The 14,305-nt window shown below is 39.2% G+C and overlaps 1 protein-coding gene across 4 annotated transcripts in view; it reads left to right on the top strand.

Moving 5' to 3' along the window:
* Positions 1 to 13,448, top strand: part of LOC120540415 (apoptosis-inducing factor 3) — a 173,423-nt gene extending 159,975 nt beyond the window's left edge. For 2 of the 4 annotated variants that reach the window (XM_039771149.1, XM_039771148.1), the window contains exons 21-22: positions 3,599 to 3,703; positions 7,404 to 7,936. In XM_039771149.1, the coding sequence (XP_039627083.1) occupies positions 3,599 to 3,703; positions 7,404 to 7,572 (274 nt within the window). In that variant the 3' untranslated portion in view covers positions 7,573 to 7,936. Of the gene's footprint in view, positions 1 to 3,598; positions 3,704 to 7,334; positions 7,356 to 7,403; positions 7,937 to 12,484 lie in introns of those variants that run through there. The other 2 variants (XM_039771150.1, XM_039771151.1) reach the window with 2 other exon arrangements.
* The last annotated feature ends 857 nt before the right edge of the window (positions 13,449 to 14,305 follow it).

The following is a 14,305-nucleotide window of genomic DNA, read 5'->3' as shown; positions in this document are numbered from 1 at the left end:
TCTGGGTTCCTGCAGTCATTATTCATGCAAACTGCATGGCTTGTATGATGCTGTAGTGTCTTGTTTTTATTAAACATAACACTTAAAGTGCATAGAAGCTTCAGAAAAATAAGTTTCCTTATTATGATGCTGGTGAAACATTTTACTTTTAAATTCACTGTCTGGCTCCTGCAAATATTTCACCGTATAAAATAAGACTTGAAAATGTGGACTACTTGGAGGGACAGAGGGTTTGTATATTCACTACATATAGAATTATTCACACTGTGAGGGATGTTTTGTGTTGCCGTTGTGGTTAATCATTGCAGTTATTGCTCTTGAGTCATATAATACAGTAGCCCCCCCCAATATCCATAGGGGATACATTCCATGACCCTATATATAGTGTGTATCAGGCAAATAAGAAATCTGAGAACTGAAGAAATTTTGGAGTATCAATCAGGCCACCCAGTATACTGCAGATGTGTAAAAAACTGAACAGTTAACTGATCACCAACCACCTAGCAGATGTAAAAAAGGGCACTGTATGTAAAAACCTTGAAGAGAAAACTGCAGTACTGCCTGCAGCTAGAAGGTGCAAACAAGTAGAAATGCTCCTGAAAAAAAGAAAAAAAGTGAACATAGACTCCTCACATGTGTGCAGTAGAAAGCTGAAAAGGAAAGAACAAAACATCACCTATGCCAAACCATAAGTACATCTGCTTTGATTCCGAGGACTATCAATTGTAACTTAAGAGTTAGGATAAAGCCAGCTAAAGTATTATGTTATTGGTATTGACTGTAACTGAAAAGTCTTTAGCTATTTTACTTTTCTTCCTAAATCCAGTAGGAGGTTCAGAGCAGCATCTTACACGCACACATGCACACTCACAAACTTTGTGTGGGGGTAACCCAGTGAAAACTAGCTGTGATCAACTGATTATCATGGTGTAGATGATGAAAGCTTGATAACCAGCTAAAGAACGTATCCATTTTGACCATGTGAGTTGAAAGATCAGGATTCATAAGTCATGTGCCTTTTTCAATGGAGAGAAAAAGTGCAACTACAGTAAGCTATTGTAAATTTATATTTTGTATTCTTTGTTATTGTCCTTCACATTTATATATCTATATCTACATCTTTATATCACTTTCATATATCCACCTTCTATTATTATTTTATAAATAAATTGTATCATTTGGTTTATTGCAGCAAGCATGTCTGTTTTTTTTTGTTGATAAATATATCACTACTTCTGAACTACAATACAGAAAGTTATTTAATGTAGGCTGATTTATGACCCTTGTTGATAAATGAATAAATTGTAAAGATCTCTTTATATTTCTAATGTGTCTGCTGGAAGGTAAAACAGAGATCCTTGGGTGGGCAGAAGTTAAAATCCTGACATACATTCATTTGGCATCCTGGGGCATGCATTTTATTGATTTTTTTTTTAAATTACTTAAAATGATTGATAAACATTAATCGATTAATTCTTCTGTTCACACCATTCACATTGTCTACGTCTCAGAGGTGTGTTACTTTGTATTTCTTGCAGCATTCTACATTTTGGAATTAAAATATATAAAGATAATACAATAAATATGAAGCCCAGCAGAGCAGAAATACACATTGCTTTATTAAATGACTGTTTCATGTATTTTTACTTGAATGTGCTAATTAGCACTTACACAGAATTGTCATTTAGTAGACACCTAGAATTAGTTCATACCTTAATTTTAAAAGCTTAAAAATAGCAAATTTACCAAACAAAATAGCCCAAAACGTAATGTAGTCAAAAAGACACACCGGTAAGCATGGCCGGTGTCAGGGAGAGTTGGGTAAATACCAAAGCCTGAGGGGGGGATCCCTATGAGATATTTCAGAGTAATTGAATGGGTATACACCAACTCTCAATGGGAGGGGGTCTCCATCAGAGATTTTACAACAGGGCAAATGTGTGTAGCAGAGAAAGGTGTGCGAGATGAATCAAACAAATCATAGGAGGGGAACTGAAAAATAACCCAAACACTGCATTGTTTAAAAAAAATTGTTTAAAAAAAAAAGTACTGTACTCCAAAAATCCAACCCATGAAAGCCATTTTTACAGTGGATGACGATCAAAAATAGCCCAACTGGGAAATAAAAACACAGACTTGGCTACACTAATTAGGAGGTCCCAGTCAGGGTATCCCATATAGACTTCAACTTCATTGCAGGGTCACTTATATACTGTAAATTTCAATGTAAAGACATCCATGGATCTGTCAGTATATCTACAGAATTTGTGAAAAGGTGAAAATCAAATACATAACTAGGGCCAGATAATATACAGTATATCTTGTTTGCTTAAGGAGGTTAGTGAGTACATATGTAACCATGAGCTCTCTACTGGTTATGAAATAAAGAATTCATATTCACAAATCTTAAAAAATCTTAAAAAATCTTAGTCTTAAAAATACTGAAAAATGTCCACTAGAGGAGGAAAAGACTATCAATCCCTGACTAACAACAAGGGCAAAGACACAGTCTTTTGAAATAAAAATATTAGCACAAAAAATGATCTGTGGATCACAAAAAGGAAAAGGTGTTGTCTGAAATGATAACAACAACGTAACGCAAGCCAACTCCCAGTACAAAATCCAAGGCAAGGGCTAAAACAGAGCTTAAGGTCTCAAAATCCAGTAAATCCTAAAAATACACAATAATCAAAAAACTCAATAACTCCAAAGTGCACACAATGAACTGCAAGGGACGATAGGTTTTCTTCAGCCTTTACAGCTTTGACAGTGATGGGCAGGTGGCCTTGTGTCTTGGGGGAATTACCCACAAAATACGAGGAACATAAAGAAACTAAATGATTCACAATATTAACATAAAAAAATGAATCAAAAATTAACAAAACAGACATAAAAGTGGCCTTTGAACTCCAATGGCTGAAATATAACAATAATACGCTCCCACTCTTTATGTTGAGTGCCCATTGTAAATTGTCTGGGTACATACCTAAGGGAAGGTACAAAAGTCAATAGATATTGTGTACATTCTCAGTGCCCAAGAAGCACATGACACAGTGGCCAGTGCTGCTGTCTCGCAGCTCCAAGAGACCGGGTTCAAACCCTTGAGCAAATCCTGTCTATGTACATTTGGTGTGTTCTCTCTGGGTCGCCATAGATATTTTCCAGGTACACAAGTATTCCTTCCGTATGCCAAAGATGTGTGGGTTAAGATAGTTGGCAACTCTTTGCTGGTCTGAATGTGTGTGTGTGTGTGCCCTCCAGTGCTGAGTTTATTGCCCATTGCTTGGGCTTCCTGTGGTTAAGATGGTTCAGAAAATGAATGACTGAATGGTAGAAGAACATGAAGTGATGTTACAATTAATATACCATACCATTTTCTAAGCCCATGTGTTTTGTGCTATTACTATCTCATGGCATACTGTGTTGACATCTATTTATATTGTTTGTCACTTCACAAAACAATTCAAGATGGACTATACTTTGACAGGATATCTGATGACTGTTACGTTATCTTGCATGATTCAGAAAACATAAGACTTGGATGAAATTATAAAAGTAACACTTCACTTACCTTGGGAATATCTGGTATTTGTTTTAGGAGTGATGAGGTGATTGCCGTTGCAAGCATGAACTATGACCCCATCGTGTCCAAGGTAGCTGAGGTGTTTCGGTCTGGGAGAGCAATTAAGAAGAGAGACGTGGAGTAAGTTTTTTTTTTTTTCTCTGCAGTAGTATACTACCTTTCATATACTGTTTTCACAAGGCAAACCATATATACATACCACATATACTGTATATACAGTATGTTATATATTATGGGGTGCCATTCAGGAAACACTCTAAGTGTAAAAGACGCCTCCTTCCAGGCTTCTTATATCACATAAACTGGAAGGGGTCGGGCTAAGTGCCTTCACTGGGTGGTTTCTGGGTGCTCTGGGGAGAGAAGCAAAACAGAATGTTAGTGACAGTGCCCCCCTAGCACCCTGGTGGGTTATCCCATACTTCAAGTGAGCCCATGAGGAGATCCTCCAACATGCATGGGTAGACAGTATGTGCATATATACATAACCCTAAGCCTAACCCTAATACATATTGTATGTAGATAGATAGATAGATATAGATAGATAGATAGGAAAGGCACTATATAATAGATAGGTAGATAGATAGATAGATAGATAGATAGATAGATAGGAAAGGCACTATATAATAGATAGGTAGATAGACTCTTTTACAGAAAGCAAATGGACAAATGAAGGGTGAAGGGATCACACTGGAATAAATTGAATTAGGATGCAAAGCAACACCATTTAAACAAACTGAGCTCAATAAACAACGTGAATCCAAACGACTTGCTGGCCAAGGAATGTACGAATACAACAAGCTAACTCTGCTCATATTTTGCTACTTTTATTTATTTATCCTTTTATCTATTTTCCTTTCATTTTTTTATGTCTTCTTTGAAAAGACTGACTTTAATAAGGAAGTTGTTTTTCATTAACTAGCAGTTTTAAAATTCAATGTTATTGAAAAAAATGAATTAAAAGTAAAATTTATTTGGCTTAGGCTTTATGTATTGGCAGAAGAACAAATGTGCAACAAAACACCTATTGAGAGGCCTATATTTTTGTTGCATCACCACTTCAAACCATATGAACCCATATACAGTATATAAATGATCCAATGTGTATATTATAATGGATGTGTTCAAACCAATATACATGAGCGGTGATCAAAACGTTTCGAGTACTTGCCACGTTTTCTTGTGGTTGGACAGCCACTCCTCTGAAGCAGAATTAATGGCTTCATCCTTGCCATAGCATGTTCAGGGCCATACAGGATGGGTGTGGTGTCACTTTGAATCCGCAGCCTCCTCCCAAAGTTCACTTTAAATCTGTGCAGTGTGCTTGGTGGCATTGCTGTGAAGCAGAAGATGGAGAGTCAGCTGCTGTCCTTGTCACTTCTCCTCATGTGCAGACAGCAAACCAATTCAGCTTAATATTGACTACGTATTTCTTAATGCTTTTATTCAGTATGGGTCCCCCAGTTTTGTTCCTAGAAGGTCACAATAGCTGCAGGTTATTGTTGCATCCAAATATTCAAATTAAAAGCTAATACTTGCTAATAACGGAACTTTCATTCTGCCATGTCAGGTCATTCTTGTATTGTAGATTTTTTCTTTTCAAACATGTCATCCTGATGATGACACAGATGTAACTCGGAGCAGGTTAGGTGAAAGCTGCTGCCTGCTTTCTGCATTATTATAGAGGTAGTGGGGCTCACTCAATGCACTGTGGTTGGCCCAGTTTTGTGCATCCTATCCTTAATTTACTCACACAGAAGGACCCGTGCACACAAAATTATGAGTGATGCCTACACACCTACGAACAAATAAAATGAATTATTATTATTATTATTATTACACAGTATTCCACTTAGGGACTCACTAACTTTAGCATGAGCAGAGTAGATGGGTGTCCCCGGGTGTCCAGTAGACGCTGGAGGTTGATACACCTTCGTTATTGCCACTTACCAATGGGTATTATCATACCACGTTCAAAGTCACTTGTTTTTCCTTTGCAACACTCAGCTGACCACTATGCCATTCTAGAAATGCAATGTGCCTGTTTGATACCATATAATACCACCATCAAATGACGTAGGGCATTTTAGAATGTCATATTTGGGTGAAGGTGGGGAGATGTACCTAATTAACGATCAACTCAGTACATATTTAATCTAAGATATACACTGAGTTGCCAGGATAAGAAGTCATATGTGGTACATGTATAATGGACATTCGGTATATACCAAGGGTATTCAACTCTGGACCTGGAGGTCTGCGGTGGTGTCAGGTTGTCATTCCAACCAGTTTCGTAATTAGACACCAGGCCTAACAGATAATGAAACTTGGTATTTAATCTTATGGGTTGTTTGTGCATTTATTCTTCCCAGGCAAATCCTTATTACATTGCAGATTTTTCATTTTCTGAGAACATTATCCAAATGCTTTGTGGTTCAGAACAGATTTGTACCTCTTGGTCCTTCCCTTCTCTCTCATTTTTCCAAAATGTTGTACTAACACAGATATTTCATGATGCATACCCACAGATATACAGTAAATGGAAGTGCGTCAGCTGAAAAGTTGGCGGCTGACTCTGTCATCTACACCCCATTATTGACTGATGGCTGGTTAAGAAAACAGGTATGAAAGATGTCAGGACATAGACAGACACCGAGACAGCCAGATGTCCACTAAGACACATGTTTATATTCTTTTCAGCACACACACCAATACACAAACCACCAGCAAACTCAGTCCTTTACTTTTCTTCTGCCTCCTCCACTCCTCTCTCGCAAGCTCTGTCCTCTTCCACCCGAATCCGGCTCCCTGAATGGAGTGAGGCGGCCTCTTTTATAATGCACCAGGTGCTCCTGCAGCACTTCCTGGTGTGGCGGAAGTGCTGCAGTCCAAGGCTCCATAGTCTTTCGGGTGCCTTCTGGTGGTGGCCACTGATCCCCACAGGGTTGATCGTGCCAGCTCCGCAGTTTCCACATCATCCAGGATGGCCGCCTTCTTGCGACCTGGGGATGGAATTGCCCCTCTCCTGGTCCCCTGCTTGTCCAGGCCTCCCGGTGGGGCAAGGTCCCCGGCCATCCATCACACAGGCAACAAGTAAAGCCCAAATGGAGCTGTTTAAAACTAAAATGGGCCATCAAGGGTTCTGAATTGTAACAAACAAGTTAACTAAAACTAAGAACAAAAAAAAAAAACATATGGATTTAGTTGTCAGTACAGTAAATGAGTTCTAATTAAAAATATAGTTAAAGCAAAAACCTGCAGCCACTGTGGACGTCCAGAACGAGCTGAGTACCCCAGTATTTACTATCATATACTTTACTATACAGAGTGAGTGCATTTTGAAAATATTCAGACCCCTTCATGAGAGATTTTAATTAATTTGCCAACCTTTCTGAAAACATGTTTTCACTTTGTCATTATGGATTATTGAGTGTAGATTGAGAGGCCAAAATGGCAACTTTATCCATTTAAAATTATATCTACAATACAGTAAAGTGTGCAAAAACTGAAGGGGCCTGAATACTTTCTGAACCCCCTGTACATAATAGATTGCATATATGCAATACTTCATATACACATATATATTATACTTAAAGAGAAGTAACTGAGCCAATATTCATATTCACAGTTAGAATGTGTGTGAAGTAAAACCATCACACGTTTTTGTTACCAGTCTGCATAAGCTAATGTCACCTCTTGTTTTATCTGCTCTGAACGGCTCTCCTGTTTTCTGTTTTGCACTCACAAAATGAAGGATGTTTATTCGTCATGGCAAGTATGTCAACATAGGATTTGGATGTTGTTGTGTTATGTATCATGACAGGGCTTGGACAGAAATTTACAAAAAGCCACAAGTGACTGCAAGCCTTCCTGTTTTCAGCCAAGACAGACCATCATTCAGGGGAGTCCCCGACAATCTGAGGTTTGCAGTGGAATACGCTCTCAAATATGTCCCTGTTGTAATACAGATTAGCAATTGTGCCTTTATGTGACTATGGTATGCTGTTACAAATGACACAGTTTTGGAATACAATATGTTGTGTTCCCATCATTATTAACCTCACACACACACACACATCACTTTCTCTAACCTGAATAATCCTGTTGAGGGTCGATGGGGGCCAGAGCCTACCCTGGCACTGTTAGATGCAATGCAGACACAAGCCCCAGGCGGGACACACACTCACACAGGGCCAAGTAAAAGTGCCCAGTTAGCCGAATTTAGGAATGTAAAAAACCCGAGCACTTGAAAGAAGCCCATAAAACCACAGGGAGAACAAGCAAACTCCATACGGACAACAGTGCTTTGGATTTGAACCCAAGATGCTGGAACTGTGAAGCAATAACTGATAATGTGCCCCCCTCATCAACTTCTCTAAGCATATCATTGTGTAGCTTCTGCATAGTCCGCTATCCACTCCTATGTGTTTTTCACTTTTTCTTTATTTGCTTTTGAATGCTCATAAGATATTGTTGCAAATCCATGCAAAAGTTGATCCATTGGAACACACTTTTTTAATGTAAAGCATCAGCATTTCTCAATGTGAATATCTGTGTGACAAAATGTACACAAGCTACTTCTGACCACTGATCCATCCATCCATTTCCTGAGATATAGAATCCCAGTGAACTATAGCCTCTTCCGGGACCATAGGACACAAGACAGAAACCAGCCTTGGACATCATGCCATTCCATCAATGGGCACACTCACACCCTCTTCACTGTGGTCCAAGTAAGGGGCAGGAGGAATAAGACCCATGAGAACTTGGTGAGAACAGATAGTGAGCGATCCTATAGTAATGAACACTGGACTGTGAGACTAACCTTTGCACCACTCAGCTTCAGCATAGCTTAGCCAAATTTCCTCAAAACCAAGAAAGAGTTGCAGTGACCTCTGTACACGGGATGCTCCTACTACTACTAGTTGGTGTCGTCACTGAGCTTGTTTTCTAGATTCTTGATTTCCCAGTAGTTGGTAATATGGTATAGACCTTGGTTTGGATTTGCCTGGTGGTCCTGATGTTGTAGGCCGAAGCAGCAAATCACTTTTTCCACACACCTCTTTCCATGCTGCCAACCTCAATTTCTCCTCTGCTTTTTTCCTTCTTGTAAGATTCAATCCCTTCCTTATATGACCGATTTTCATGTGTCCATTCCTGTCCAAAATCCACTTTAATGCAGCCTTTTAAATTACAAAATGTATATTATTTTCATACACAGATACAATTATAGGCGACTTTAAACCTACAGTAAAACTGAACAAGACAGACCACTTGTGAGTGTTACAGTTTAGTAAAAATTTATGAACAGAGCGGTCTAAATGATAAGACATGAAGGACAACTTCCACACTTGTGGTGTTACAAGTCATTACGCATCACAAGATGAACTTGCAGCATCTTTTTAGGAAAAATACAAATTTTAATCAGTATGTCATTCCTGGAGGAGGTCATTTAAGTGTCAAGTTGGCGCCATGATTTCACACTCCAAAACATGAAAATAAGTACAGAGCAAAAATTGATAAGACCATCGTCTCATTTAGAATTACGTATGCAGTGTCCAGTATATATGAAAAATATGGTTATGTCTTATCCATCAGGGTCTGTGCTTCAGGAATGAAGCCACGGAAACCATCTTCCTCTAAATTTGTACTATGCCAAGCAGGAAAACATTTGTTAATAATGACACCTTGAATTCATATTATGAAGTTCCTCATAAAACATAAGACTGGAGGCCATTCATTCTGTTAAGTGTGTTTAGCTTCCTTATAACAGATTGAGCCCAGTATCTCGTTGACATATTTTGATACGTTGATTCTTGTGTTCATCTGGATGAGGGAGGAGGCCAACGGTCGTTGATATTTCAATCAGTCCTTTGCCATAGGACCGAGGTCTTTCCGTAGACCATCTCCCCTTCTCATTGGAGGTCTACCAACTGGGCACTGTTAAGTTCTAGGCTCACCAGAATGTCTTGCCATGTGTACTTTCATTTTAACACTGCCATGATGACATCTTTGAAGCCAGTCAAAAAGCAAATTTTCTCGATAGTTGCAGTATCTGTCTCTCCATTACGTGCTGTGTGACTCAAACCTAATAACTGATCCACATGATTTTCAAAAGTTGTCGATGTTACCACTTCAACTATATGTCTCCATTGTTTCTTCCAGATTCTCATGACCATTCCTGATTTGTACCTTAAATACGCTTCCCCTTAATTTCAAGTTCAGGTTTATTGTCAGCTGCACATACTGCAATAAAATTCTTCCTTGCACATCTCCTAAGAAAAGTGACAGTGAAGGTAAAGGACAAAGAGGGAGATGGAAGCTAGATGGTGTGATGGTATCAATGAAGAAGAGAACTACAACTCATAAGGACTGAGGAGCCATCATCAGGGACATCAGCTCACCAGAAAAAAACAATAAATGGCTTTTACAGAAACAGTGAGGAAGTGTAGATATGCCAGGATGAGTCACAGTTTTGGGACATTTTTTTCCTTTTGTACTTTTTTGTTGAGGTGGCACAGTATTTACTGCTGTTTCATCATGGCTGCAGAGACCTTGGTCCAACTGTAGCTAATTTTATGGAGTTTATGTGTTCCTTTGAATATCCTTGGGTTCTCCAGTTCTCATTTCACAGAGGACTGTGTTAGCTGAACTGGTCTCACAGAGTCTGGAGGAGTGCCCAGGCATGGACTGGTTTACCACCCTGGGTTATTTCATGGGAGTGATGCTACTGTGAACGTGTGGATCACAACTGGAAATAAACTGTATGTATAAAATGTTGATGGCAAATCCTCCTGTCTTGCCTTGCCATGGTGATTTTTAATTTTCTGTCCAACCCCAGCATTCCCTGTTTTCATGTAATGTAGCCCAGCTTCTCATTTTTCCATTTGCAGTGGTGCTCTTGGGTTTCATTATTAAAAGTGCATTTTGACTCTTGACGTTAAAAAACAAAAATGTTTTAGAAGTTCAGGTAAACATCTGTCGGTCTACATGGGAAAAGTCTGGAAATGACCTTTATAGACCACTTAGACAGACTGATTGACTAATAGCAGCCAACAGCTCGATATTGTAGGCCTCTCCACTGACTTCACTTCTGTCAGCACTGCAGATGGAAATATCTGTGTGGTACAAATGAGAATTAATGAATAGACTCATGTGAAAAGGTAAGTCCACCTTATGAAATGCTTTCCCTTTTTCAACCTATGTAGACGTATCAAGATTTGATGTTCATGTAAGTATCTATAGATAAAGGTGATATAATATAACAAACATCATATCACATTTACATTTTGAAGTCCACTGTATATGTGAAATAATCATAAATGCAAATTTTACATTTGGAAAAAGTAAGTAAACCCCTACATTTGTCACTCCTTCCAATCAGAATTGGCTGCACATGATCATGTGCAGATGATTAGAACATCATGAGATCATCAGACATTTAGTTTGATTTGCTGACGTGTGTGTTATCACCATGCCTAGATTGAAAGAGCTCTCTGAGGATTTCACAAGTAATGTTATAAATGCCTACAAGTCTGGGAAACGTTTAAAAAAAAATCTCCAAACAATTGGAAAGTAATCATTCCATTGTCATCTACAAGTTGAGAAGATTCCAAACAACTGGCAATTTATGCATGCTAGTCCACCCCAGGAACTTCAGCCCAAGAGCAGCACACATGCTGAACGTCATTGAGAACCCTTAAATTTCATCACAGAACTACCAGGTGGCTTTTGTGTCTGTTGATGTCAACGTGTATGAGTCTACCATTAGAAAGAGGCTGCCCAAATTAGATCTACGTGGGAGATGTTCTAGGAGGAAACCAGAAAGAGCATCAGGGCAAGACTAAGGTTTGCCTATGAACACCTGAGGAAAGACCAACATTTCTGGAACAGTTTGCTATGGATAGATGAAGCAAAGATAGAATTATTTGAGCAGAGTACCAGAGACATGTTTGGCAAACCCAAAGACAGCATTTGACTAGAAGAGCTTGACACAAACTGTAAGGCATGGTGTTGGAAATATTACAGTTTGAGGTTGCTTTGCTGCATCAGGGTCTAGACAGCTCACCATCACAGAATCCACTGTGAAACCTTCAGTGTAAAAGAGGATGGTTGAGGGTAGTCTAAAACCATCTGACAGAAGACCAACCAAAAGTGGGCCTTGCAACATGACAGTGACCCTAAAAACACCAGTACATCCACCAAGAGGAATGGCTGAAAAGAAAGACATGGAAGTTTCTGGAATGACCATGTCAAAAATCAGATATGAATCCCATCATGATGCTTTGAGGGAGGATTTGAAATTGGCTGGCCACACAAGATTCCCAACAAACATCATACAGCTGAAGGAATTGCACATGGAGGAGTGCAAAAACGTTTCTCCCAGTCAAAGTCTGAAAGTGCTAGACAGCCATAGAAAACACTCACTTTTTCCCATAACTGTCTGTTAATTTCTCAATGAATAAATTATTGCAAAGTCAAATTTTCAGTTACATTACCTTTATCTAAAGATACATTTTAAATGAAGATCATATCTTTCATGGGGTGTACTTACTTTTTCGCATAGGAGTATATGAAGAACCAGGGTGTGTAGTGCTACTCCTGTCCACAGCACCAATGTGCCAATTCGATGCTCTGGCCTGCCCGGTTTGCCTTTGGGCTCCACTGATGTGCACACACACTCACACACACGCACACAAAGGAGAAACTTTTGGTTGTTCTAAAGCCAAGACCTAAAAATGTTCAATCCTAAGAGCCAAATGAACAATTCAGAACTGTGCTTTCAAGCAGTGGAGAAAGCAAAACCTGCACACCACTGAGTAATCCATCAGAGTCCTTGTTTGACTCCCTTGTTTTATGCCTGAAATTCACTTTTTCTTTTAATATGGTTCTTCTTTCCTTTAGGACTGGTGACATGTCATGGCTGATCGGGAAGGGCCTTCAGCAGTAGCCACAGGTGCCAGGAGGTTACCCACCGCTCTTCAATTTCTTTGGAATGGTCCATGACCAGTTTAATCACTGACTGAATGTTCTCTGCAATGATTTGGTCCATCAGGATTCCACAAAATGGACAAGAAAATCTTTATGTCTATCAACAAAGGAGACACATTTGTACATATTGTATAAACAAGAGTCAATGTAACAAACAATTTGTACAAGCAAAGAAATCCTTAGTGGCCATGTTTTAAGTTTGCATATCCATCACCAGCACGCGCCTGACTGAGTGTGAAAACTTAAGCATGTTCTCCATGGATCTGAGGAGCTATATAATAAGAGCCTGTGCTGTGTACTAGAGCTTCTGGATTGTAGCTCTGCATGCATAAACCTGTTGTTAGAAGGTACAAGACGCTGTCATTTACATAATCAACCTGTGCCACGGAGTCAATTGCCTGGCACCTCTTGTACTGTTTCAAGGCTTAACCACACCTTTTCTATGGAAGCAAATGGTAAGGCAAGTAAATGTTGAATTACTCCAGCATATCTGAGTAACCTATTTACAGGACGTGTGCTTTTTCCGTTCAGTGATACCAAACCAGTGGTTCATCTGGGTGAGAAAAAGTACTTATTTGTACTATATACTTCTTTCAAGGTTTACATTTTGGGACCTTTACTTTAAAAAGACTGTGCAGCAGTGCCATATTGACTCATGACATCCAAGTAGCTCAACCAGTTTAAAACTGTTTTGGTAGGTGTACCTGCTCTTGAACACTGCTTCTAACTCAGGGAGTAAAAGCTTTGAGAGTCTGCCATTTGAAGCTGTCTGCTGCTGCTGTATCACATGGATGTATGAAATAAACACAAAAGTGGAGGCTACACAAGAAGCAGAATTGTTATAATCACCAACTGCTTGCAAATGTTTTATAACAATAAAAATATGATGTATATGTAAATGTATATGATTCTGCAGTGGACTGTCCAAGGTTGGTACCTGCCCAATGCTGCTGGGATAGGTAGACCCCTGAAATTATCTATCTATCTATCTATCTATCTATCTATCTATCTATCTATCTATCTATCTATCTATCTATCTTCCAAGAATTTTCCATGTGCTTTATCACATTACCAGTTTGTCGACATATAAAACACTAAACAGGGAAATGGTAATATCTATGAATCCCAAACAAAATCTTTACCCAATATGGGATTGGTGGTAGGGAATCCATTCCCAGGTTCCCGATTACTGGAATTCCCGGGAAAACGGGAACGGCCAAGCTCGCATATATAGCGTGTAAAAGTGTAAAAATCAATCAAGAAATAACAAAGTTATAGTTGAAAATAATTAAGTGGCACAGTTTTTTGGCCCACAGTGTATTGTGCTGCATATTAATTCAGTCAACCAGCAGCAGTCGTCAGTCTCCCGGCTCCGAATAAGACTAGAGTACAGTGGACTGGGAGGAGTCCGCACTCTGCAGCTCACGAATGCCGGGACTGGGCAGACTTAATTGATGTCTGTCAGACAACAGCTTTGAACAGCAACTTGAAATTGCAATGCATCAGTCTGTTGCATCCGCATTATCTGTGCCAAGAAACTTGCCATCACAGAATGATGACAAGAAACTGGATGCATCAATAAAAGCTGAAATGGCGGTGTTTCAGAGCAACGCAAGCACGGGCGTTGTTTAGAACAAGTGTATCAGTATCTGATCAGGTAGATCGCGTTGCATTCAAAAAAAAATTGTTTTAAACGTTAGTCTATCATATATCCTCCCTATGGCATTTGCCACT

This window comes from Polypterus senegalus, chromosome 12 (genome assembly GCF_016835505.1).
Source record: "Polypterus senegalus isolate Bchr_013 chromosome 12, ASM1683550v1, whole genome shotgun sequence".
Lineage (NCBI taxonomy): Eukaryota > Metazoa > Chordata > Cladistia > Polypteriformes > Polypteridae > Polypterus > Polypterus senegalus.
Note: the sequence above shows the minus strand (reverse complement) of the source record. Positions and strands in the feature narration are given on the sequence as shown.